The following is a 26937-nucleotide window of genomic DNA, read 5'->3' on the forward strand; positions in this document are numbered from 1 at the left end:
AGGTTTGATTCGAGATGGGCTGCATTTGTTCTTTGTGATTAATATTAGAAAACACACCAGAAGCCAAAACGAGAGAGAATAGAAATATGAATATCAGTGGAGGGACTGTTTTTGTCAGTTATTCTTTTGAGGCTGACATTTAAAGTACATCTTATTATAACATGGGCCAGCAGTACTGTAATCAAAGCATTAAGCCAACACTCATGTCCCCTCTAGTGGAGAACTGCAGCTTTGCAGCAACACAGTACAGATGAGAGGCTGCATATAGTGTGTTTTTAAGAATGGACGTTCTGTGTGTGTGTGTGTGTGTGAGTGCGCATAAATGTGTATTGTAAGTGTGTGTTTAAAAAATGACAGATTCGATCAGGATTAGGTGCATTAGTGAAATGTCATACATGCCAGCATGTGTCATAGGAGGATTAAGTTGTCTATATTTGTTCACTAAAAACAGTTGTAACCATAAGACTGACACACTTAATCGATTTGCACGCGTCTCCCCGACAGTCCAGATTAACAAGCAATAAGGCTTTATTAGCAACACGCACAGAAGTACACACACACGCTTGCACATTCGTAAGGCATCAATTAAATTCACATATGGTTGGAGTAATTATCGTTATAGATAACTGAAATTAAACGGGAGATATCAATGAGGAGAAAGGAGGGTGAGTTGCCCTGGAGAAAAAGAGGAGCAGAGGAGTGGATGTTAAGGCCAGGGAGGGCTAGTAGCAGAGACTACATAAGAAAACAACAACAGCTGTTTTGCTCATGGCTAAAAACAGGAGTGAACAACAACATCATTTGCTAAGAAAATGATCTGGGAAAAAGAGATTGCACCGACTCATAGATAAGAAATGGGGTGCATTGGATTGTGTTTTATGTTAGGTTTCAGACATTATTATTCTCAGATGTTATTAATTCTGTTGTTTTCTACACATATTAAAAAGAAAAAAAGTCATTTTTCACATGAGAGAATGCGTAGAAGTCTGAAAGTTTTAGACAGGATGTATCATGAGGAAGCACAGATGCAGAATGGATCAAGTCAAAGGTCGCTTGTATTACAGCCTAAAAAAAACTCATTAATCCTGCTGAAAACTTTACAGTTTATTCCTACTATTAGACACATTTGCACACACACATCCACACACACAAAATCTCTCCCGATGCCTGCCAGAGAATGTGTGAGCACACCCGTGACTCCTCTGCCCTTGACTTGTATCCATTCATCCAAGCATGCTGGATGGTTTAGTTAATTAAGCTTAATCTAGCCCCAGAGACAGATACGAGTGCTGTTACAGAGGCCCACTGAGCTGTCCCCCTACACTCCTCTCTGGACCCCCTGTGGAGCCATCAGGGCCTCGCTACTCAACCATGTTCAAGTACGGAAACACTGACAGGACCCTAGAGAAACACAGTACATGGGATAAAGTTAAAATATGTCACAGGAACAAAGGAGGAGTTTTTTTTAATAGCTCAAAATCGAGATATGCACATTTACATCTACTACACTGCATGTATATATATATATATATATATATATATATATATATATATATATATATATATATATATATATATATATAATTTAAGTGTATACTCTTTAATCATAAAATAAACAATCAGATCAAAATCCTTACAGCGTGATGCAGAAATATAGGAAAAGGAACTTTTCATACAAGTTAAATGGTGTTTTGCACAATTAAAATACTAATACATCACATAGTTTCATATGTATGATTCTGGCATTACATTCATATATTCATTTGGTCAAAAGGTTCAACAATAAGATCTCAAGCATGAAGTTTGTGTGAAGTATGCTACCAAACGCCCACTATTTTTTAGATGTTCAACAATGTTTAATGAAAGACAGAGCTGACCTGCAACCAGTGGAAACACAAAAACCATGACGATAATCATTTTAATTTTTCCCTTTTGTCCATTGATAATTCACTCATATTTAGCCTTAAAATTAAACATTACAAACAGATTTTTGCAAGAACAAAAAGCTTGACCAAGATTTAGAACCTTTAATAATAAGGGTTGATCAATGACTGTAGCTCATTCTGTCAAGCATCTTCTAGAATGACAAATGGCACTGAACTGTTGACACTCCCACCTTGATCCTGTGATGACCTCTTGCATGGCATGACGAGATACTTCCTGAACCTTTGTTCTCCAAATATATAAAACAAGGGGCTCACGAGGCAGTAGAGGTAAGCCAGTGACGTCACAATGAACAGTAAGAAGGGAGGAGGGGGTGTGAGGTGAAGACTACTCATGAACTGGAGTACACCTAGAAACATTGTGACATAATGAGGAGTCAAACAAATAAAAACAGCAAGAGTTAACTTTAAAATCAGCCTTGTAGGTGGGTGAGGTCCCTCTGTGCTCAGCGGTTTCTTGGAGATCCACATGTGTATGCAGCAGAATGCAATGCCAGCGAAGGAGATGAAAAAGATTAGAGTGCTTATAAAGATGTCGGATATGAGCATCTTAATATATTCTAGAGGAAAGGAACACAATTCCTTGTCAGTATTGAATTGTAAGACTTTGCTATACACTGCATGCTTAATGCTTAAAGCTGCACACACCAACCAAACCACGGCAAAAGATTTCTTTGAGACCACTGCAGTCAGCCATGAAGCCCCACCAACTACTGTGACATAACAGTGCAGAACCATGGCGGCGAGGATCATAGGAAAGCTGATCACTGCCACAAAAGAAAGACCTCTCATGAGTACGCAGGTCCCCAAACCAAAGATCCAACCACGGAGCAGATTGCAGGCGAAGAAGGGCAGAGTCACGATGAAGCAGAAGTTAGAAACTGTGAGCTGCAGAAGTAAGATGTCAGATGTGGTCTTCCAGGTTCGTTCTCTCCAAAGGACCCACAGCACAAAACTGTTTGCAGGCAGACTGATGCAGAAGATGAGGGTAGGGAACACGGCATGGTAGAGCAGTTCTGAGTCATAATGATCGTCTCCAGACTCAGTCACATTAAGGAACTCGCTGTCATAGTCATCAAGGGCCATTCTTTACTTGTTGAGGTCTTTGTTGACAGTGAATCTAATTAGAAATAAAGACGATCATAAGAAAATTATTTCAAATCAGAATACACTTTTAGCCCTCATTTAAGTTATTATCATCTAATACAGTAGAGATGCATTGCCAAATGTTTTATTTGAATTTAAAAAATTCTCCAATTTCCCAGTTTGATTATCCCATAACTCATCTCATAAGTACATGGATACTTACAAATAAAAGGTCAGAGCTCTTACCTTGTGCATGCACTCTGTGTTACTCACTGCCTCTCTCAGTGATGTTGTCTTAAACAGTCAATGTGGGTTCATATTCTCAGTTAGTTGCCTTCTTTCAGGAAAAGAGAAGTACTGTCACAGCAAGACTTCAAATCCGGCCACAGGATTTTAAAATAAAAAGAGAAGTGAAAAATGCATTTTCACTGAATTTCAACAAAATAGACGTCATTTATTAAATAATCAGCAGAGTACACTATGAAGAGCACAGATACAGAAATTAAATGTTGGGTCTGCTTACGCAGCTTCTTCCAACAGGTCCGTTGCCACGAGATCACTCTTTTAAGGAAGCATGCACAAACCAATTTCTGCAGTTTTACTCGGCGCCGAGGGAAGTGAGTAGATCTCCAGCTGACTTCAGACTTTCTTCCTGAAGGCGTCTCTTTTTATTCAGTTGGTTACAAAGGAGTGAACATATTAACAGTATTTTCATTGGTCACGTTCAGTCACACAATAAGGTAGGCGAAGCATTCATTGGTTAACATCTGTTGCTGAGTTGTGTTTCCTCATAGATACACATAGGCGCATGTACACATACACTTCCTCCTTGGTAAGCACATTTTGCATAGCACATCAAGTGAGTAAATATAAACCTGTTGCTTGCAGATACATACATGGAAACATTTGCAGATACTTGCAGATGGCAACACCTAAAGTATTTTTAACAACATTGTTACTAAGGGGAAAAGGGGAACATCTTGTTCAGTATTTAAATCACTCTTTTCATATCTTCACTGACACCCTTCTTGACACCGTTGTGGGTGTGCTTCCTTCTCGTTTCTTGGTAAAGTTGCTCCACTGCCCCCGCCGTGACTTGTCTACCAGCTATTTACATGCAAGCTGGCTACAGAAGATAATGCATGATATGACACGTCTACAGAAAATAAGGAACACTTTTATAAGAATAAATGTATAATACTTAAACAAGTAATAAGTAATAAAATAAACCCAACAATAAGAAAGATCTACATATGACATGTTTGTATGTACATACAGAGCAACATTTCTGATGTGATCGGAAAGATGAAGGGGCCATCATGCTGAATGGCAAATCTCTGACTCATCTCAGTAAAAACACGAATGCAGCATCTCATCAAGCAGTTTGCTGATTATAGTCCCATTTAGCAGGATGCACTGGCCTTCTGGGATTTGAATTTAGCTTTTAGCCAAACTCAGACACTCTTTGCTGGTTTTCTGTCTCCTGCCACTTCCCCCTGAGCTCCAGACGTCAGGCACCTCAAAGGAACAGGAAGCACTGTTACTGTGGGATCTAGTGCCCTGCCAAGTCTTAGAGATTTATAGCTGCATTATGATTTTCAAAAACAAATGCATTAAATAAAGAGGATTTATCAATCTTTAGAGCTGGTCACCAAAATATTGTAAGGAGATGCATAAATGGCAGTAGAAAGGTGCTGTGTTAATTTGGGAAAGCACGAAGTTCTGATACTTCTTCCTCTCATGGGCAGACAGGATGTTATGTTTACTCACTGGACCACCTTGTGGTATAAAGTGGTGTTACACAAGAGAACAAACCACGTTACATAAAAACGTTTTCAAAAGATTGTCTGAGCAACTGATGGTCCAACGTCACAGCAGAGGTTTGTGCTGTAAAAGCTATATTTTCAATAACAGAGGCGCTCTTCTCCCTTTGTTCTCTCTTTACGCGGTCACAGCGGAAGTGATGCAACAGATGTCCACGCAGCTTCTGTGAGAGCATATAGAGCAGCGGGTTCATACAGCAGTGAGAAAAGGCCAGTATACGACTGATTTGAAAGGCGATTTCCAGTCCCTCTTTTGTCTTACAGTCATCTGGTTTGTAGAGGGAATAGATAAAAATAACAATATTGTAGGGTCCCCAGCAGAGAAAGAAGACTGCAACAATACTCAACACCACTATTACAGTCCTGTGCCTTTTCCTGTTTGAAGTCTGCAGAACTGTCTTAATGATGGCAGAGTAGCAAAAAATGATGATGACAAATGGGAGGAAGAAAAGCAGGGACACTTGGAGATAATATGCAAGCTGGAGTTCAGGTCCAACACATATGTAGAGATCATACCAGGCTTCCACTTTTATGGGGATAGCATCACTCAACGATGCACCAATGCTGATGATCCAGGCAGCTGCACAAGCACCCACCGCACACCTCTTTCTCATCACAGGGGTGCACGGCCAGTTGTGCATCACCACTGTGACAAAGCGGTCCACCGTCATGGCAGTGAGCAGAATGATGCTGCTGTACAAACCAACAAAGTATGCAGCAGTCACAAATTTGCAAAGAAAGTCCCCAAAGACCCAGTGGTGGAGCTGATAGAAGGCATAGAATGGAAGAGTTAACGTGAAGACCAAATCAGAGCAAGCCAGGTTCAGGACGAAAATGTTTGTGAGGTTTTTCAGGTCCTCATATCTGACAAGAACACATAAGAGGAGACTGTTGCCCGTCACACTGATGATAAAGATCAGGAGGAAAAGGGCACTGGCGATGGTTGAAAAGTCGTACGTCTCACAAAGATATTCAACATGGCCGCTGCCATTCTCTCCTTCGTAGGTCATTATGTAGTCTTCTAACAGGGAAAGGTTCACCATGATTGTGAATTTTCTATGAAGCACAAACACAAAACTACAATTATCACAAAGATTTCAAACTTTAACTGTAATTTAAAAAAAAGGTTACTCGTAGAGTTTTTAAAACATCATGATCTAGAGCGAGTACAGTAAAAATAGAGCAACTTACCCTGAACATCAGCTGCCAGACGTGTCCTGGTGAACTGCTTGGTGCAGTAAAGCTGAGACATATAAGAAGACATGGTTCCTCTTTCTGTTTCACATTAAGTCAGACTTACCAATTCATGGCACTTCTGAAAATGTCCTGTCTTTCTATGAAAATAAAAGTTGAAGCAAATAGAAAAGATGTCAGCGAACTAAAAAGTAAATGTCCCAGTGTGTGGTGATTTATATAACAAGGACAGTGCAATAAACAACACAAAGAGACAACCTATATCATTTTTATTTCATAATCATGTAGTATTGGTATAATGTGATTACATTGTATAATTGATTGATTGATTGAACAGTACAGTACTTGAAATCACATACATACAGGGATCATTAGGTCCCAATCTGATTGGATAATACATGTGATCACTGTCAGGATAAAACACTGTAGAATATTCACAGCAGTAACACATCATGCTTTCTCAAGGCTTTTAACAAAAAAAGCTAATCTTTATAAAAATGTGGAATGGTCAATGTTAGCCCATGTATACAATGTTCACCATTTTTAGCACATTTAGTTTAGCCAGCAGCCAGCAAAGCAGATTTTATCTAACATGAAGGCTAGGTGGAATGAAGTAATAGGGAAATATGCACCAAAGCTGTTTTTTGTATTAAGCTGCAAAGTTGGGACATTTTAACATGAAGGCCTCCCAGATTAACCCACTTTTGAAGCCAGCCTGATTGTGGTTACTCAAGCACCTGCAGTATTTGACATTTCTGCATTGGTGTCTTTTTGAGCCCTGTTATTTGCTGCATGCATGCTTTCATGATGTGGTGTTCTTTTTTCCCCCTAACTACAAGGATAACTCTTCACCACTTGTTACCGATGTGATTGTGAGTCGACTGTTTCTGTTGCGGATGCTGACGTTGTGGCTGTTGTTGTGGCTGAAGCTCTTCAGCATTTTCTTCAAGTGGTTTTTGAATTTAACCCCCACAAACACATAAAACACTGGGTTGAGGCAGCAGTGTGAAAAGGCAAAAATGCGGGAAATGTTTAAGGCGTAATCCAGTCTTTTCTGGCTTTCACAATTTAGAGCCACAATTTTGGATTCGGCAGCTGGCTGGGGCATGTAAGAGAATGACTGCATGAATATGACTACGTTGTAAGGCACCCAGCCTACAAAGAAAACAACCATGAGGATGAAAATGAGTTTGAGTGTTTTGTTTTTTCTTCTTTGGGCAGTAGGACGCAGCAGCTTGCAGATGATTTGAGAATAGCAGAAAATGAACACCACTGAACTGAGTAGAAATAGAGCATTTTGTTGATAGATCCCCCACACAGTCCAGAAAGAATCCTTATTTGTACAGTAATTTGACTCCTTCACTTCTGTGAAGATGAGGGCTGGACTGGCAGCCACAAGACTCAACACCCAAATGATTGCAGATGCCACAATGCTGTATTTTCCTGTGGTGGACACGATGTCAGACAGAGGATTCATGACAGCTATGTAGCGGTGAGCAGTCATCATGATGAGCAGGATGCCGCTGCTGTAGAAGCCAACATAGAAGATAAAGTTCACTGTTTTGCAGACAGTGTCTCCAAAAGTCCACCCTTGGACGTGGTATTGAGCCCAAAAAGGAAGGCCCAAGGTGAAGAACAGATCCGATATGGCCAAGTTCAGGATGAAAGTGTTGGTGAGGGATTTGAGATTCTCGTACCTAATGAGGACTATAAGAACCAGGATGTTGCCGAAGAGGCTGAGGATCGCCACGATGGAGAACAACACAGGAGTAAATAGAGCTCCAAATTCTATGACGTGGGTTTTTTGGCACAGATCATCTCCGTACTCAATGTCATAATAATCTATTAACAAGGTGGTATAATCTGTGACGTATTCAGTTGTTGTCATTTTTCTTACAGGAAGATGAGAAGATCTAAATATTAAAAACAACAACAACAACAAAAGTATTTTTAGACAGGATAATCAAACAGATTGGAGCACACAGACCTAATCAATAGATAAGATGATTACATTTCAAAAGATTTATCTAGGCTGATTTGAATTATCTAATGTTCACTTCAAATATTATTAGGTCATTGTAATCATACATCTTACAGTATGTCACCCTGGTACTTTCTGCTTGAATTTATCAAAACAAACAAACAAACAAACAAACAAAAACAGTTGAGTAAAAAGAGGCTACAAAATGTATTTTTTTGAGTTTAATGCAGTGTCTTGGTAGGTCATCTGTCACTGCAATTAGTTATTGACTAATAAAAAAACAAACAAACAGAGAAATAGAGAAACAGAATTTGTACCTGCACAAGAGCTGTTTACTGTGCCAATTCCTTCACAACGATATCAGTAAAAATTGATGTTTGACATTAAGTACCAAACACAAAGGTGAACAGAAACAAACGTCATTTTCAGACCCACCCTCTTGACGGTTGTAGAGTAACACAGTTTCAGTCATGTGCAAGGGTGCGTTCCCTTATATTGTGACTGAATACAAATGACCGTTGCATCCCTGACAGTACAGGTAAAGTCATTCCTCAGCTGTTCTCTTACAACATGACAGCATATTCTTATCTTTACATTTGTTCTGGTTCCAATGTGTATATTAGTTTAAAGAATTAAATTAAATTTAATTAAATTAATTAATAATTAATTCAATTCAATTCAATTTACCATAAACATTAATTTAAACAGAGGGATTTTATAAAGGCCATGAGAAGCAAACAAAAAATATTATTAATTTATTTATATCTACATAAAGTGTAATTATTTTGGCTTTAAATTAAATAAAATAACCATTGTTAAGTTTCTAATAATACATATTATTTAGTATTACATGTACATTGTTTAAAAGTAGTTTTTAAATCATGTTTACTTATTATTTGTCTCTCAACCAAACTAAGACGGAGTTCAACTCTACAGAGGGATGTAATTGGCCGATGGGCCTGTCAATCATGGCCAGAGCCCGCCTCCAGCGCTAGCATGTTTCTGTTACATTACCCACAAACTGGACACTTACTGGACATTTTTACATAACAAGTATGTGTATTACGTTGTTGTTTAATGAATATCGTCGTGTTTCTCTGTGTTTACAACCTAACCGCGCTGTTTTGTAGCTGAAATCTGCATTAAATAAGAGCAGGACGTGAACAGAAGCGAGCAGGTGTATGTTACGTAGCTCCCGTATGTTTTGACAAATCAATGTTTACGTCGAGGTTTATGATATTTTAATGCATGTTGAATTTGATATGGGTGAAGCTTTCCGGTCTGATGGATACAGTAGATAACTATGGATAAATCTGCTGTCAGAGATCTGATTAGGACGCTGTCGCTACAGACAGTGCTATACTTTCACCTGCCGTCGTAGTGTTGTTGTGCCTCCTGTAACTAAAGCTAACTTTACTTAGCTAGTTCATAAGCGTTTCATCTTTAATGAGTCAGTTTGTTGAGTATGTGGGCTGTCTGCCTTGTAAACACCTTCTTGAATGCTGCACTGCCTTCACGTGAGAGTGTCATATTTTAAGGGGACACTCATTAAGGGCAGGGCTATTTTTGTATTTACCCCCAGAGTTTGCAGCTTTTCCATGTTTCTACAACGACCTGCTCTGATTTATATTTTAAGTATCTTCTTAAGGTTACATGGATATAGTTTATATTATGAGGACACTCATAATATGCAGACTAAGCATGCAGACTAACTTGAATTTGTCCCTTTTTAAGGCTTCCTGAAGAACTTTGTGACTGCATCACCCCTTTCCCCACAATGGCCTCCTCCTCCTCATCAGTTGGAGATAAACAACTGCAGAGGATAATCAGAGATCTGCATGGTAATTAAGCGGTCCACACAAACAACATATGTGCCTCAGAGTTTATCGCCCCATGTGTGTCATTAAAGCTGTGAATAATATAAGTCATATAGTAAAAAAATACATGTATACCATATATAGTTGCTTTCTGTGCTTACTCAATAATATTATTAGTAAGTGTGTGCATGTGTGTGTTGATGATGCTTTTTCTCTTTACTTTAGATGCAGTCCTAGAATTGAGTAAGGAACACAAAGAGTGCGGTGAGCCCGTAACTGACGACAGTGCCAACCTGCACAAGTTCTTCTATAAACTAGAATATCTGCTGCAGGTATGTTGTCATATAAATGGAAGTAATAATAAGGACCACCAAAAGTTATACTCATGCCTCTTTTCTTATTCTTAGTGCTTAGTTTGTTGCAGTTGATAAAGTTAAAAGGATCTATATGTCCTTAATTGTACACCACACTGAACCTGTTATATTACTCTCTCACAACCACCCTACTCCACAGAGACAGTACTTTTGTTTACCTCACAGACATATTTGTAGTTGTTTTGCTGTGTATATTTTGATGTATATGTAAGTAGTTCCACTGAAAAGTATTTTCTTTACTTCTAGAAAAAAATTAAAACATTAGAGAAAGACAGAAAAAGAAATGTGTATCGAAAAACTGTGAATTTTCGCTCTTTGCTCATGTATTAACCATCCTGAGTCTTCTCAACAGATGTAGGACAGGCCTAGTTGGAGTTAGGAGGAGAAACAGGGCATACACCATAAGAATTGTATTAATTACAAACTGAAGCAAATTCACAACTATCAGCGTCGGACATGTTGTATAACCTTTATAGACAACATTGTTTGGAATTTTTGTGACAAGCTGGTTTGTGTTTCAGTTTGACCAGAAAGAGAAGACAACCTTTCTTGGCCAGAGAAAAGACTACTGGGATTATTTCTGCGACTGCCTGATTAAGATCAAGGGAGCTAACGATGGCATCCGTTTCGTTAAGTCCATCCCTGAGGTAATCCTTCTCTGCGACACACATACAGCCACCCTCAGTGCCTCAGCTCTGCTGCGGCAAGCAACACATGTACACACACACAAATACACACGGACTGTGTATCTAATCTTCTGGTCAGTCGGGTACAGTAAGACTCTGTGCTGCTTACACCTGTGCCTTCTTCCTCACTTTCTATCCTGGGAATTCACAGCGGTGAGCTACATAACATTATTGTTCAATATGCTGCTCGTTTGACTTTGAACGTGTTGTTATGATTAAAAACAGTCACAGAAAACTTTCAAAATGAATTTTCAGTATTTTGTTTTTGTCTATAGGGAGTGTTTACAGTGTTCTCTCTAACAGGGCTCTATTTTTGTTATTAAGGAAACACATACTGCACGCTTTTCAGTCTATCTGACAATAAATCATGTATTCAGTTGATACGCGTGCTATAATCCGCCTCTTCAAAACAAAGCAAAGTTTATTTTTGCTTGATCAATTGACCTCTTAACTGTTTTGCTAAATCATTCAGCTGTCGTGTAGTTTTATTGTACCCATCTGCTATATAATAATGCCGCTTTAATAAAACTGTACTAGCATGGGAGTTATTTAACACCCGTTGATGAGCACATGTCTCTTTTTACTCTAATTGGTTATGTTTAGAAAAAAAACATCTCTGGATTAAACTTGCCTTATTTTATTTTTTACTTAGAGAAGTTTATTCAGTAACACTCTTAATTAATTGTCGGAGCCCTTTTGGTATTCTAACTTTTACTCCTCTTTCACTGTTTTTTGTTTCCTGCCTGTCGGTCACAGACATAAAGAAGTCTCCAACTGGTGTCCTTCTGTTAGATCTGTGTGTGTCTGTTGTCTCACTTTAAATCCTCCTCCATCTGTCAATGTATTGGGGAGTCTGGGCTTACACAGAGACTTTGTATATTTACTGTGTCTGTACTGATGACCTCTAAATGTAGACGTCCTTAACTGATTAAATAGAAACCTATGTGTTTCCTAATCAGCCATTTAAGTCATTTTGGAGCAGTGAAACTAAACTTTTCTCCTCACAGCTAAATATTTTTTGTTTTCTTAACATGATAACATGTTCCAGCCTGAGTTCTTTGCTGTCTTGCCCACAAAACTGTTGTTGAATTTACACAGAAATTGCTTTAGGTAGTAGGAACCATATTATGGTTCTTATTTCCTTATGGAGGTTTCCCACATGGCAGTGAGGTTTTGTTGGTGTGAGCCCACGCTGATGTGTATATTTGTGTGTGTCCTCAGTTGAAGACATCACTTGGCAAAGGAAGGGCCTTCATCCGCTACTCTCTGGTTCACCAACGTCTGGCTGACACACTGCAGCAGTGTCTTATAAATCAGAAAGTCACAAGGTCAGAGAACACATGAATATACATTATATATTTGAAGGTATTTGTTGTGTCGGAGTTTCCTGGATGTGTGTTTGATTTGGTCACCAAATATACTGTGCTGCCCTCCCACATGTAGTTGATGTGTGGGGAAGGGTGTTGTTCGTGTTAGACGTCTTACTGTTTACTGATGTCTGTTCTTAGGAAGTTGTGACTCTCCCTTCCTGATTTATGTTGTATTTCTCTTTTTACACCCATACTGTCTGACCTTAGACATTTCACTTCCTGTCTTTCTTAAGAACAAATGTCAAAGTTAGGCATATTTACTAAATGGTTTTATGTGTAGTATCATTCTTGATATACACTACCGTTCAAAAGTTTGGGGTCACCCGGCCAGTTCTATAGCTTCTCTGATCAGCATAACAGTTCAGCTGTGCTAACATAATTTCACAGGAGTTTTCTAATAATCAATTAGCCTTTTTTAACACGATTAGATAGACACAATGTACCATTAGGACACAGGAGTGATGGTTGCTGGAAAAAAGCCTCTGTATACCGTATGTATTCCTTTAAAAATCAGCCTTTTCTAACTAAAATAGTCATTTACCACATTAGCAATGTCTAGACTGTATGTCTGATTACTTTAATGTTATCTTCATTGGAAAAAAAATTTTTTTTTTCAAAAAATAAAGAAATTTCCAAGTGACCCCAAACTTTTTGACGGCAGTGTATATACACAAAAAAGAAAAGTCTTGTTTGTATATTTAAATGTGTATTTGTTTTGTTTTTGTTGGTGTTATTCCCATGCAGTGACTGGTATTATGCCCGAAGTCCCCTTCTCAAGTCTCACCTCACTGCTGATATAATCAACCATCTTTACGAGCTCAACCAGATCCAATTTGACGTGGCAGCCAGAGGGTACGACCTTGATGCGGATTGGCCAACATTTGCGAGGTAACCAGTGTCTACAATTATCTGTTTACACTTTTCCAGCTAGCAACTTTCTTTTTTGCCACAGACAAAAAAAAATCAAGATTATGAAAAGGGGAAAAACACATGTATTTCTTCCACCTTGACAGCAGGAGTGATTGGGAAATGATTAGTAAATTGATTAATGGAGAGCAGAATTAATTGGAAATAACACACCCGTTTAGTACACCTAATGTCAGATTATGGTGAAGAAGTATTGGATGTTTCACAACCTGTACTAACACTTAATTATCTTATCACCTGGCTCATTCACAGGTCTTTTTGCATGAGTGTCAGTGTGTATAGGTGTGTGTGTGTGCATAACAGAGCGAGCCAGCTGTGTGTGAGTGTGGATCTTTGTTCCTCACATTAGCACCTTTATCAAAAGTCATCACTTCCTTGTCAGTTTGCAGTCACACTGCAGGCAGCGGACACTTCATTCTATGATTTGTGTGGTACTGCAGCACATTCTTGATCACGTATAGTCTTAAAATGTAAAGTAGTGCAGCAACAACAAGTTCAGTCAGCAGAAAAATACCTAAAAAACAGCTGAAGAATGAAACATTATTTAACAAAGCAACAATCCTTTTGAAGGGTATTATAGAAGATAAAATTTGGCAATGAACACCTATCTGTCTGTCTGTCTTTTGGTTACATTCTACTTTTGCATCATTTCTGAGTTCCTTCTTAAAAATTAGTATGAACATAGTTTTTCACAGTAGCTGCATGTGGTCTTGGTTTTCTTTGTAACTGTTACCAAATTGTGTAGCTTACCCTTAATTTAGAAGAAGTTTTACTGCAGTACAGTAACACCTTCATATTCTAACGAACTGCATTCAATCTGCACAGGAAACAGGCACCATTTTACAAAGTTGTGAAAAATGTGGTTTCTGGTTTTTGGTTTCATGAAAATGCAGTTTTGAAGGTCACCATGTTGTCTCTAGTCTTTTAGTGATAATGGCTGGGTCAAATCCTGATAATCTTGATTTATGTGATCCTAATATATATATATATTTTTTCTTTTTCTTTTTTGTAAAAGGCGAACATTAGGAAGTGGATCATCAGCTTTCCTGTGGAAACCTCCTAGTCGCTGCTCCAGCATCAACAGCCTGGTTAGCGGCTATTCACACTCACAGGTGGAGACATTTCTGCATCGCTAATCCTCCTGCACAGATAATGTCAAATTTTACAAATAATTACAGTGCTTTATCAAAATGTTCTTTTTCTTGCCCTGACAAGGCACAGGAGTTTCTCCCAATCCCAGACTTAAGCCACAGTCTCCTCGGAGAACTGGGAGAACTAGGGGAACCCTCTCCGTGCAGCATTGCAGAAAACCTCCGCATCGAGCTTGACCAGTCAGAGCTCAAGCAGCAGGAGCTTTTGGTGCAGGTTCAGGAACTAGGCAAAGAAGCTGCTGAGCTGAAAGCTGTTGTTAATGATCTACAAGGTCAGTTATCAGTGCAGAAATCTACGGCAGCCCAGAGTAACAATGAAACAGGGAACAAGGAGAGAATAATTCAACATCACACCAGCAGAGAATCAGTAAGCAGTGAGTTTCAAGACAGGCTCACAGCTGCTGAGAACAGAAATATGGAACTTCTCTCTAAGTTAGATGAAGCTCTTAAAGAAAAGGGGCAGCAAACAGCTAGCTACTGTGATTCAGCCTGGAAAATCCAGGAGCTCCTGGATAAACTCAAGACCGCAGAGGAGGACAGGTTGGAGGCGAAGAGAGAGGCTGAAGACAGGGCCCTGCACACTGAGCGTCTGTCACAGGAGCTTAAACTCAGGGAAGAGGAGCTGAGGAACAGCCAGGAGAAGCTAGTTGAAGTGAAATCCAGAACCCACAATGAACGTGAGGAGGCTCTGACAAGGTTGGAGGAGCTTCAAAGTGCCATTAGCCGCATTCAGGGGGCACTGACTTTAAAGGAAAAGGAGACTGGGAACTTGAGAGCCCAGCTTCAGGACCTTCAAGCCTCACTGGAGTGCAGGGAACGACAGGCAGAGGAGCTGAGAAAAAGACTGCAGGAAGAGAGAGAGGAGGTGGAGCAGAGATGTAGCATGAGCAGTACCCAGAATGAGGAACTTGAGAGTCTAATCTTGGATTTAAGAAGAACTCTAAAAAACAGAGAGACAGAACTAGCTGCTAGTTCAGAAAGAATTAAACACGTAGAGGAGCAGTTAGAGAAAGTAAATGATGAGAAAGAAGCTCTGAGTTCTCGACTGGAAGACCCTTCCTGTGATGTAACGGAAGACACTGAGGACTATAAAACCCAGTGCCGTCTCATAGAAATTAACACAAAGCTACTCCAAACAGCTCAGAAGAGTGAGGCAAGCATTACAGAGCTAAGTGAGAGCAGGGCTGTCTTGCTAGACCAGGTAGCATCTTTGAAGGCCTCAGAAAAACACTTAAAAGGTCAAGTAGAGGCTGCAAAGATGTGTGTGGAAGACCGAGAGAAGAAGCTTTTAGATGAAAACCTGCATTTAGAGGAGAGTTTTCATAAGGTGCTTTTTCAGAAGGAAGAATTAGAGGCTCATTTAAAGAGACTAGAGAACGAGAATCGGGAGCTTCTAGACGTTCAGTCATCTCTGAAGCGACGGATCACTGCAACTCAACAGGAACTGGACTCACTCACCACCAAAGCTGAAAAACTGGACAACAACCTCACAGTTTCCCAAAGAAGCCAAGCAGAGTTACTTGAAAAGCTCCAGGAAACTGAAGCTAAGCTGCGAGACCAGACTGTAAAATGTGGCCTTCTGCAGGCTCGAGCAGTGGAGCTGGAGAGCAGTGCTGGAGAGCTGCATGATGAAAAAGGAGCTGCAGAGAGCAACGAAAAAATGCAGAAACTTCATGATGAGCATCAGACTTCCTCAGGGGAGACCAAAGAGGGCCCCATCAGGCTGGTTATAGCTGAGGCTCAACTGGAGCTCAACATAAGGGAGGTAACCAGGCTCCGGGAGGAGGTGGTGGAGCTCAGGGCTCGGCTGCTGGCAGGAGCAGAGGAGAGAATGAAACTTCAAGCCCTGCAGGAGGTGACAGAGGCCTCCAAGGAGGACCTCCGTACTTTAGCTGAACAGCTGAAGGGCCAGGTAGAGGAGCTAAACCGCCGGCATGTGGATGAGATTCTTAGATCTCGAGAGCGTGAGGAGGCTCTTATCCGAGAGCGTGACGGTGAGGCACAGGCTAGAGCGGGTCTGGCAGCAGAGGTTACCGCCTCCAGAGAGGAGTTCGATAAATTCAAACGTCGTTACGAAGCCCTGTCTCTGGAGAACAGTGAATCGAGGGAGGCCCTTCACAGAGCCAACACAGAGACTGCAGAACTTGGCGTGCATGTGTGCATGCTGACCGCTGAGAACGAGGAGGCCCGTCTGCGGTGGGAAGGCCTGTCAACAAGGCTGCAGGAGCTGGAGGGGGAGGCGTGTCAGGAGGCAGAGAGGCTGAATACCTGCATGGAGCAACTACGTCAGGAGAACCAGGAGCTCTGTGGTCTGCTCCATAACAGTGAGGGTCTGTTGGAATCCAAGCAGAACCTGCAGAAAGAGCTAAGCAAGGCCCAACAGCAGGTGGAAGCTGTGAAGGAGACAAGCGAGGAGGAAGTTCAATCACTTCGGTTCCAGCTCAGCAGCCAAGCCATGTGCCACGAGAACCAACTCCAGGTGAGACATAAACAGTACGCTTCAGTGTGTTACGGTTGCTCTCAGTGTCATTCATAAATGTTGTGTAAATAAGGGATTTGCTTTGTGTAACCTGAGAAACCTGAATTTCACAGCTAGATTTCTCCTGGAGAAATAGATTAGATTTCCTGGCCATGTATGTGAGAAATTGTGTTTCTGCTCAGGTTTTGAAAAATATGTGTTCCAGATTAGGTAAATTACACAAAGAAATGCATAAAAAGAATTCAATTTAATGCCCCATAAAAAATTAGGTATCCTTAGTCAGTCTTAAGTTTACATTTGAACTTGTTAAAATTCAGACATGAAACTTCTTCACAGGGAAGAAAAAACAGAGAAAATGCTATCACTGCTTTGGTTGACATTAAAACAGCTTGATTGTTGCACATTGATTTAGTGTTGTCTGTGTTCTGTGGCCAGTTGCTGTGTCTGAATTCAATTCTGTGTTCTGTCATCAGTATTCTAAAAATGATTTATTTATTTTCTCATTCAGAGGGTAAACCAGGATTTACAGGACACTAAATTACAGCTGGAGGGGGAGCGTGAGAAAGTACTCCAACTCAAACAGCTCGAGGTAAGAGGTTAACCTACCGATGGGGGGAAAAATGGGCAGGTAGTTCTAGTTAGTTCTGTACAACTTGATATCAAACATACTGCTGTAAGAAGGTTTTGAGTACAAAATTGACCAAGGTTACATCTACTAAATACTGATTTAGAGGATTGTCATGTCGTAAGAAGTTTTAAGATTGTGCTCTCTGATGTGAAATGTACTCAGAGTGGTTTTCAATAAGGAAATGAAACATGATAACCATCACACATGTGTTGCAACACCAGAAGATAATGTCAAAATGCATGCAAACTGTGTACAGCTCTTTCTGCATGCTCGTGTCTGGGTTTGATAAATGAAAACACACATTCCAGTTCCACTGTGTCTATTGGCAGTTGAAGTAATCATAATGTCATGGTCACAAGCATAATTCACAAAGAAGCAGAAATAATGTTTTTGCTTTGCTGTACTGATTGCAGGCAGAGAATCAGAGATATTGCCAACAGATTGAGGAGAAAAACATCCAGATGGCAGAGTCTGAAAATCTCATCCAGCAGAGAGAAGACGAGATAATCCATCTGAAAGGGAATTTATCAAGGTGAGATACTGTATTCATAATCACACATTCTGGACCAAATTAAAGCTCTGTGATGGAACTTTTTTCATCTTGTGTGTTTAGATTAGCGTGTTTCCATTAGGTTTTTGTATGATTTTTCCCATGCATGCCCTGTGTTTAAAATCCTTTCCTAACATGCTACTCGTTATGCTTCATGTTTAGGTCTGAGGAGAGTCTAGCAGCGGCTCAGCATGCCTGTAAGGAGATGGCTGAAAGTCTACGGAGAGTCACGCAGGACAAACAGAGCTTTGATCTTAAGACAGCTGCAGAACTTGATGATCTTTACCGTACAAAAATCAATTTGGAGGAAAGAATCGTGGAGCTTATCAGGTATAAACAACCTTTCTATGCATAATCTTTTGATTTACATGTTTTTTTTTTGTCCTCTCAAACACGCACAGCAGAGATGCATGTTCTTACCATGAAGACCTTCATATTCATTATGTTCTTTAAGATGTGACGTAGTGGTTTGTGTGTTGTACAGGGAGAAAGATGCACTTTGGCAGAAGTCAGACGCTCTGGAGTTTGAGCAGAAACTACGAGATGAGGAGACGGAGAGGGACGTCAACTACTGTCTGGGCTGTCACACTCAGTTCAGCTGGTGGTTCCGCAAGTACAGCTGCAGGTCAGATGGTCACTTAGACAAGCCAGCAAAACAACTGTCTGTGCTGTTATTGTTGTAAGCTGTCTTGTAAACTGCTGAAGTACATTTTTTGAAATCACAAGTGGAGAATCACCACTTCAATGTATGCTATTGATGCATAGTTCCTCACATTTGCTAAAATGACCAAAAGAAGTTTTAGGGTAGGTCAAACTTTGTGGAAGGAACTGTGTCACTGAAGTCCACTGAAATGTTGTTTCTGTATTTCACTTCTCATTAGTGAAGTTTATGGCATCCACCTCAGCTTAAAGCAACAAAGAAAAGACAAAGTCTCAAAGCAGCATTTATACTTTTAGGTGTGAGGTGCATTGCCCCTTTTTACATTCAGAGCAAAGACTGTTCACTGACATACTGCTTTTTTCTTACCAGATATGTCATGTTAAATCAGATTTTTCATCTCTGCCACTCTCTGTCTGAATCATCTTAATGTCTAAATCCAGACTGTGTGGGCGTCCCTTCTGCTACTACTGCTGCAGCAACACAGTGAGCACCCAGCAGGGCGGCAACAGAGAGCGCTGCTGTAGGGACTGTTACAACCAGCACAGTGCGGTGATTGAGCGCCACCCGCAGGAGGAAGTGACTCACAGCACGCCGGGGACTCCATTTAGCCGCTTACTGCAGGCAGGCCGAGCTGTGACAAGTATTTCAGGTGAGATACACACACACACTGGAGTCATATGGTATTTGAAGTGTTACACTGGGCTATAAGAGGTGGTGCCTTTATTTTCTAGGAGTAGACGAAGGCAACAAGCAGGACGATGGTGTTTTTGACATTATCACAGATGAGGAAGTGAGCGGCGTGTTTGACAGTGATTCCTTGTCTTTTGCCACTGCCTGCTCTCCTGGACAGGGACAGCAGGGGGCAGCACAACTGTATGTATTTCAAACGCAGTCACTGGTTGAATGTGAAAATGTATGGGGTCATATGTTGCAAATAATGTAAAATATCTCTCATTTGGATTAGGACCAGCAGTGCCAGTACAGGTGACATAACCTCTGAGGATGCTGACGACCTCGGTGCTGCAGTACAAGACGCTGAGATCTGCCTGCTGAAGTCTGGAGAACTCACGTGAGTGACGTCATACATGCAGAAAAACAAAGTGTAGCACGAGGTTTACAAGGTCACATGGAGGTTTTTCTTGAATTTTTTGAGAAAGCTTTTGCACAATATCAAAATGAGAAGTGAAAAATGAAACTTCTAAGTGTGAGCGGAACTTAAACCGTACATGGAACTTCTGTTTAGTTTCTGTTACTTGGAGAAGTTTGTTGTAACAAGCATTGTCACTTAGCCAGTAATGCCTGCAAGAAGCTCCATTTAGTCTAGCACAGTCCCTGTGTTACCTGTTTATTAGAGATTCAACTATATTATTATTATTCAGACAAAACAATTAATCTCTGATAAGAGACAGTTTCGGCTCGACAATATTATACTATCCATGTTTATCCCCATGTTGTAGGCTCTCTGTCCACGTCTCAGTGGATGACATCTCGTCATTTGGTGACAGTTCCCGAGAGCTTTTCATCAAGTCCAGCTGTTACAGCACCATCCCCATCACTATGTGCAGTCCTGGTCCCACCGTTTGCTGGACGTTCACTTCTGAGCCAAAGAGCATCTCCTTCAGTGTCGTCTACAGGGAGAGTGCAGAGACTCCGCTGGAGCAGGCGAAGGTACGGTGTGGTCATGTGTGTGACAGTGGATGCATGATGATGTGCTTCGAGAGGGTTAATTCAACTTTATGACAAGATTAGGATGCACATGTACAATTTCGGTTCATACTCTTCACAAACACAACAGGCAACTAGCAAGTGAACATATTTGTCAGCTTGTTGCCCTAGGTGATTAAAAATGAATATTAGCAGGTTTAAATGTTGTAAATTGTGACACAACAACAACAACAACAACAACAAGATAATGTATATATGCAAAGGAATGCAGCATTCAAGTCTCTTACTTAAATATTTATCTACTATTCATCATGTCATGAGAAAGACGAGCGCTATTCTTCAGCATGCTGCCTGTGTTGTGTTCTGTGGCTCCTTCAGGTAATGTAAAATGCAGCATACATGCTGATTTATTTAGCTGATATTTCCTGAATAATGAAGTCTTCTTTTCTTCTGCCTTTCCGCACTCAGCACAGCAGGAACATCCCAACATTTATCAGGATTTATATTCTAATATTGACACAGTGTATAGCCACCCTCACTGTTTAGATCTGCACCTAATGTATTCAGAAATGCTTTTTGTAATTACAACCATTCCATTTTTCCATTATTTGTCCCCTGTAGGTTTTGATCCCGCTGACACGCTGTAACTCTCACAAAGAGACTATACAGGGGGAGCTAAAAGTCAGGAACCCTGGAGAATACACACTCATCTTTGATAACTCTTTCTCCAGGTCAGACACCCTCCACTGTAGCATCTCTAAAATCGACTTTTTAGCACAAGTCGCTCTTTTCTTTTTGTCCTCTGAATCAAAGAAGAAAGAAACCAAACCTAAAGTGTGCTCTGTGTTTCAGGTTCATCTCGAAGAAAGTGCTGTATCATCTGAGTCTAGACAAGGCTGTAGTCTACGATGGAACTGACCTCCTCTGAAGACGGAACAAGTGTAAAACTGACTTAAAGTGTGTTTAAGCTGGCACACATCATTGGGAGGTAAATTGGTGGAAGTTTTGACGTTTAGCAGCCTCGGTGAAAGGTTGTGACATTTTTAAAGATATTTGTCTCTCAGCTTTCTGTGCACTCATGCATCATCAGGTGAATTCTAATCATGGGGAAAAGCCAGACTGAAGCTGACAACACCTTTGGAAAGTGAGCATGATGCACTACCTGGTATAAAAGATAGTTTAAACATAGCATTACGGGTCACTCCACTGTCACACTGAACTGACCAGCGGGTGGTTCCATTGTAGAATACTACATCAGCTCCAACAACCAGACAGAATCTCTAAATACTGAGATAAATATTCCAATTCCAGAGCTGCCACAGCTAATGCTGTGAGTCATAAGTCATGACCACACACAGGGAGTTGTTTGATGTTGACATGTCACATTGATGCTGTTCATAGCTGTGATAACGTGTGTCTTGGGTGATCAGATTGGACAGCTCTGAGTGCAGGTGTGAGTGCGACCCAGACACATTCAGATCTGATAAGAAGGTTTTTTTTACATGCAAACAGCCATGTTAGTTTATTTGCATATATCCTGAGAAACGGATGGACTGACTTCTCAGCTGACGTCGAAGCAGAGTTTTGCTTCATGCTGCACTATTTCAAGTTTAAATACCCATTAAAAATACAGTGTGTTCATGTCTGAAGACAGGTTTAAATGCATGATGGGTTTTTGACCAGATGTTTACAGGAGCTGAAGCTTACACATGGAGATATTTTCTAATGCTAGGTCTGAACAGAGGTTTGTGTCTGCGAGGAAAACATGAGATGAAGTTTCTAACAACTAAACTGGTGAAGGAAGAAGAATGTTACTAAACTGTAGATGACTCTCTTAAATGGTCGCTCCTGTTACGCTGTAGTTTGAATGAGCCTTTACTGATGCCCAGACACTTTCACAAATCTTATAATTGTTGCCTTTTCAGTTGTGAAACTTGCACATTAACTGACAGAACCAGGACATCAAAGGACATGAAAGCTCCAGCAGTACCAACATAGCATATTTTTTCTTTAATTAGATCACTGTGTCTGATGATTGTGGTTCATGACAGAGGTTAATGTGGCTACTTGGTGTCTATGCATGCAAAGAATGTGCACAGGCTTTCACGACTGAACCCTGAGGGGTTAAAAAAAAGGGGGGGGGGGCACATATCAAAATGTAAGTTTTAGTGCTTTAAATATTCGGTTCGTCTTCACTTGAATCATCACTTCAGATGATTTTGCATTACGTTTAGTGGGGACAGAATCATTTTGCATTATATAAAAGAGAGTAAGTTGTAGGGGAGACAAACAGAATGTTTATTCATAGTTTTTTTTATGTAGTTTAAACGTAAGTTATCTGAAATGTGTACAACCTGCAGTGTGTCAAATTAAAAAAGCCTTCAGATAACACAGAAGTCCAAAAATGATGCCACTTTTATACTTGAAGTTTCTTCTGAGGAGATTTCCTGATTTAAAAAAAAAAAAGAAAGAAACCTAATTTTTTAATAAATACGCTATTGAGAGTCTCAGAATAGGTCATTTGATTATACTGACTTCTATTTCCAAAATGTCTTCCACCATTTAAAACCATTTTACTACATATTTCCAAAACAAAACTGACACTAGGGAGAACATGAGGAAGCTTTTATAACAGATCTGACTGGGATGTAATGCATTGGCAAAGATATTTGGAAAATATATATTTGTCTGTTTCACTGTTCATGTATGGGACTTTCTATTCAACACGACTGCTGTAAAACGCACTTTTGAAAGGGCTCTCTGTATCCCAGCCTTTGTGCCAGTTGATGATTGATCCATTGTATGTAGCGAGTGTATGATTGTAGATGTTCACTGCTGCATTTGGTAGAGAGAAGCTTTAACTCTCTGACTCAGCCTGTAAACATGTTTTATGAAAAATATCATTTACATACTAAATATTTATATTAGAAATTATTTAATAAATAGGGGTTGTGTGATAAATGTGTGATTGCTGGTTAATTCAATCAAGAAGCTGGATGGTCACTGCTACCTCTGTTGATGTTAAGTGTGTCACTGATTTCCATAAAGTTTTATTTAAACATTCGCTGCTGACTTCAGTGGCTACTATGACTCTGCTGCCACCATCAGCTTAATTATCAATTATTTGTTTATCTGAACAGAACAACACTTTTACACTAGAGATGTGACAAAATATCCAAAGTGAATAGTTGTTAGCATTTAGCTCATGCTAGCATTAAGCTCAGTGGACTCTTTGCAGGGCTGTTAGCAGCCTGCAGACCATACAGTCATATTCATAATCATATATATAGTAGCTTCTCCATATACATTGCATGTTGTACTGTACAATTGATTATCATTATTATGAGAAGAGAAGGCAGATTTAATATATATAGTATGTTTAATTTCAGTTCATGTGGCTAACATTGTTTGAGTTCATTGTCTCTCTTTAAGTGAGAACACATCCTCGACCTGTTTAGGCTGTGGCTTATGTTTGTTATCTTAAAGTATCACTCTGTGTTTGTGTGTCTGTGCTTGCTTTTGCACACCCGACTTGCGTTGGTGATTTTTTGTAACGGTTGTGAGTGTGTGTGAGTGCACGCATGACATTGTTACTGGAAGGTGTCTGTCTGAGAGATAGTGTTTGTGTCACAGAGGCCATTCTGTTTCTCAAGGTTAATGATCTCATTGTAAATCATGTCACATCCTCCTCCTCCTCCTCCTCTTCCCTCTACATGACTCCCCGCTCCTGCTTCTCTCTCCTCCTGCCTGCCGCCTTCGCTGAATCTGTGATTTGTACTGTGGCTGTGCACATGTATGAAATCGTGTGTGCGTGTGTGTGCTGAATGCTAATGCAGCATATAAATACTCTCAGTTCACAGATGGGGCCATTCACACATGTACTGTAAGTATGCACAGCATTCTTGTACATGTATGTATAAGTGGATTTTCTTATGCAATCTCCCACAATCCTTTCCCACTTTGTATAGAGGGAAAAACTCATTTATGGCTTCCTCTCCTGCTCTGGTTTGTATAATGTTGATCTGATGATCACAGAGAAATTCAGCATTAAGCATTTAACTTCCTTTTTCCAGTAAAACAAAAAGAGAAATGCTTTGATTGTGTGTCTGCAGCAGGTTAAAGTGTAAGATATTTCACAGCATATTTCAAAGAGTGCAAAGCTTCCACCATGTCATAAATCGTTTATTTAAAGTGCTCTTGTGTGAATCAATGAGCTTGTCACAGGTTAACGTCTCGAGTAGATAAAAAAGGGAAAAGGGACAACATGACATAATTACACCTGCTAAAAGATAAGCAAGAACTGTGAGGTTCCCCTTTTGGATTGGGGAAAGAACTACATTTGACACATTTAGGAAGTTATACTTAATAATGGTGGTAATGGGGGTCATTGCAAAACCTCCTAAATCTGCAGTTCCTGGAGTGTCCACTCACTGTTCTATCAGTGAGCAGTCTTCTATGTTAAAATTCAATATAAATGTGTTCAAATAGCAGTGAATAACTTCAGTTCTTTTAGTCTGCTCTGTGTACCCTGTACATTAAACCTGTGATACAGTAGACTGAAGAATCTCCAGATGAAGTCTAAGACTACTCAGTGTCCACACTAACACTGCTGTTTTGAGAGCTCTCATCCTCTATTAAATCCTTCCCCTCAGACACCTTAACATAATCTGTACCTGCGTGACACTGCATTATCATAACTGAATAAAGATGGTGTCTGAGTGAGGTGGCAGCCTCTCTGTGTGCACAGAGCACAGCACTGATATAAACCTGCCACTGTGTCCCTGCAGTCTAAGCAGGTCTGTGTGCATGAGGTGAGGTTACCCACACTGACACGCCGGTGTGTGTTTCTGAGTGTTTTCCTCCATCTGTTCGCTCACAGTGTGTTTGTGTGTGTGTGTTTCACTCCTCAGGCTTTGCAGCCCCCCTGTAGTGGTAATGGCAGGTCGTGTTGGCCCCTATCAGACAGTTTGCTCCTGTCAAACACAGTTTCACCCAAACGGTTCCAGCTCCTGCTGCACTGGGACCCTCCATCACAAGCTGTAGGCCTGTCAGAGTCTTTTCCCTCACAGCAGCAGATCTTGTTTCCTCCGCCGGACACCACTTTCCATCCTTCATACATATATATATATATATATATATATATATATATATATATATATATATTTCATCGACCCAAATATCGGTGATCTTTTATGCATATCTAACAACAAATTGAAGCATATTGAAGTCTTAACAGTCAGGATTCTTTTTGAATATAGATTGTGTGGGATGGCTGCAGTTATATCTTCTTTTTCTGCTGACAGGACTCACTGCTGAGTGACTGTCTTGCAGATATTTGCAAACACATTGTCCATGGAGGGTAACTACTTCTATTGCAGTATGGATTTTAAAAGTGCATAAGAAAATGATGGACCTGGTGCACACTTTTAGACTTCTAAAGGATAACTCTTAGTGTGAAGAAAGTGCTGATGCTATTGAATATGTGCATAAGATGGAGATGTACAGTATAGACTCAGGAGGAAGGGTGCCCTGTAAACACCAGTGATGACCTCATCACATAGTGTGTGTTCCCTGCAGTGTCAGCTGAAGCATCCTCACTGTGCTTCCATCAGAGCCGTGCATTCAGCTTCTACATCATGTACGTCTGTAGATCTTTTTGTTGCTGCAGGTATCAGATGAACCAGCAATTTTTCTATCCTCCCTCCAGCTCTGTATGATCCATGGTGTCTGGAGTTTTGTTTCTCTGTTTACTACCCCGCAGCGTCTCAGCCTGGTCTGTCAGAGCTGTTTTGATGAATGTCTGAGAGTTACAGGAGGAGGTCCGGGGTATAGATCCAGCCTGGTGATCGTTAACAGAAACAGATGAAGAGAAGCGGGACGCGGTTTAAAGCAGGAGAATATGAATGTATGTGTGATCATATATATATATATAGTATTTATATAAGTAATAAGTGCCTGCCTGGAAGCCATTTTTTTTGCATTGATCCACCCACCTCCCCTTAAAGTACATATACATGTAATAGAGCAGAAGGGTGGAGGGGGGGGGGGGGCAGTGTAGTTGTTGATTACAGCCTTTCTTCCATGTGGAGGTAGATGGTGAAGTGGTAGCTTGATGGCCACTGTTTCCATGGCAACCCTGTTAGAGCAACCTCTGCCCACAACATCTCGAAAGATCAGAGATGTTATTTTTTAAAGTAACATAAGACAAGATTGTCTCTGAAGCTGGAGGGGGGGCTCTCTCTATATGTTCACACATAACTCCAGACCTGCCGGGCACATTTAGATGAAATCCATGGATGAGGCCATGACATCACTGTCTCTGTGTGGAACTGCAGGGAGAAGCTGGAAAGCATCAGCGCAGACGGTGAGATCACACTTGTCTCAGCAGAAACTATAAAACACTTCAATGAATCCAGCATGTTCCCATTTGGTTGATCATCATGTTGTTTAGTTACTGTGGATGGCTGGTGGTTGTGCTAACATAAGGCTAGGACAACATGGCGCTATAAAGCTTGAATTCCATTAATAAGTGCACTTATTATTTTAATCCTGTCTTAAAAACCTGTTGTTTTTTAACAGCTAACTACAGTCGTTGTCTCATT

At 40.4% G+C, this 26937-nt stretch overlaps 3 protein-coding genes across 6 annotated transcripts; 1 reads left to right on the forward strand and 2 right to left on the reverse strand.

The window, feature by feature from the left end:
* Positions 1-1832: 1832 nt before the first annotated feature.
* LOC114450253 (chemokine XC receptor 1-like) lies at positions 1833-6161 on the reverse strand. 3 transcript variants are annotated; one of them, XM_028428265.1, is made up of 4 exons: positions 6044-6161; positions 3614-5908; positions 3276-3400; positions 1833-3063 (listed from the first exon to the last, which is right to left on the reverse strand). In XM_028428265.1, the coding sequence occupies exon 2, from the start codon at positions 5893-5895 to the stop codon at positions 4849-4851; it is 1047 nt and encodes a 348-aa protein (XP_028284066.1). In that variant the 5' UTR covers positions 5896-5908; positions 6044-6161; the 3' UTR covers positions 1833-3063; positions 3276-3400; positions 3614-4848. The 3 variants fall into 3 exon arrangements, with proteins under 3 accessions (XP_028284066.1, XP_028284065.1, XP_028284064.1); XM_028428264.1 differs by having other exon boundaries at positions 3553-5908; XM_028428263.1 differs by having other exon boundaries at positions 3276-5908.
* A 266-nt stretch (positions 6162-6427) lies between these two features.
* Positions 6428-8437, reverse strand: LOC114449428 (chemokine XC receptor 1-like). Its single transcript, XM_028427100.1, has 2 exons — positions 8345-8437; positions 6428-7959 (listed from the first exon to the last, which is right to left on the reverse strand). The coding sequence occupies exon 2, from the start codon at positions 7932-7934 to the stop codon at positions 6879-6881; it is 1056 nt and encodes a 351-aa protein (XP_028282901.1). The 5' UTR covers positions 7935-7959; positions 8345-8437; the 3' UTR covers positions 6428-6878.
* A 537-nt stretch (positions 8438-8974) lies between these two features.
* Positions 8975-23290, forward strand: fyco1b (FYVE and coiled-coil domain autophagy adaptor 1b). 2 transcript variants are annotated; one of them, XM_028427098.1, is made up of 18 exons: positions 8975-9080; positions 9762-9868; positions 10070-10176; positions 10740-10865; positions 12126-12232; positions 13019-13162; positions 14217-14313; positions 14417-16831; positions 17340-17420; positions 17873-17991; positions 18172-18339; positions 18494-18634; positions 19111-19319; positions 19402-19543; positions 19635-19739; positions 20128-20338; positions 20957-21066; positions 21188-23290. In XM_028427098.1, exons 2-18 carry the CDS (start codon positions 9805-9807, stop codon positions 21261-21263), a joined length of 4422 nt encoding a protein of 1473 aa, XP_028282899.1. In that variant the 5' UTR covers positions 8975-9080; positions 9762-9804; the 3' UTR covers positions 21264-23290. The 2 variants fall into 2 exon arrangements, with proteins under 2 accessions (XP_028282899.1, XP_028282900.1); XM_028427099.1 differs by lacking the exon at positions 8975-9080 and adding an exon at positions 9188-9206.
* Positions 23291-26937: the final 3647 nt, after the last annotated feature.

Source organism: Parambassis ranga, chromosome 17 (genome assembly GCF_900634625.1).
Source record: "Parambassis ranga chromosome 17, fParRan2.1, whole genome shotgun sequence".
In the NCBI taxonomy this organism is placed as follows: Eukaryota; Metazoa; Chordata; class Actinopteri; family Ambassidae; genus Parambassis; species Parambassis ranga.

Coding starts and splice junctions, on each gene's coding strand:
- LOC114450253 (XM_028428265.1), bottom strand. CDS start 5,895: ATGGTGAACCTTTCCCTGTTAGAAGACTACATAATGACCTACGAAGGA.
- LOC114449428 (XM_028427100.1), bottom strand. CDS start 7,934: ATGACAACAACTGAATACGTCACAGATTATACCACCTTGTTAATAGAT.
- fyco1b (XM_028427098.1), top strand. CDS start 9,805: ATGGCCTCCTCCTCCTCATCAGTTGGAGATAAACAACTGCAGAGGATA. Junction 16,832..17,339: donor GCCACGAGAACCAACTCCAG/GTGAGACATAAA, acceptor TTTCTCATTCAG/AGGGTAAACCAGGATTTACA. Junction 20,339..20,956: donor CTCCGCTGGAGCAGGCGAAG/GTACGGTGTGGT, acceptor TGTCCCCTGTAG/GTTTTGATCCCGCTGACACG.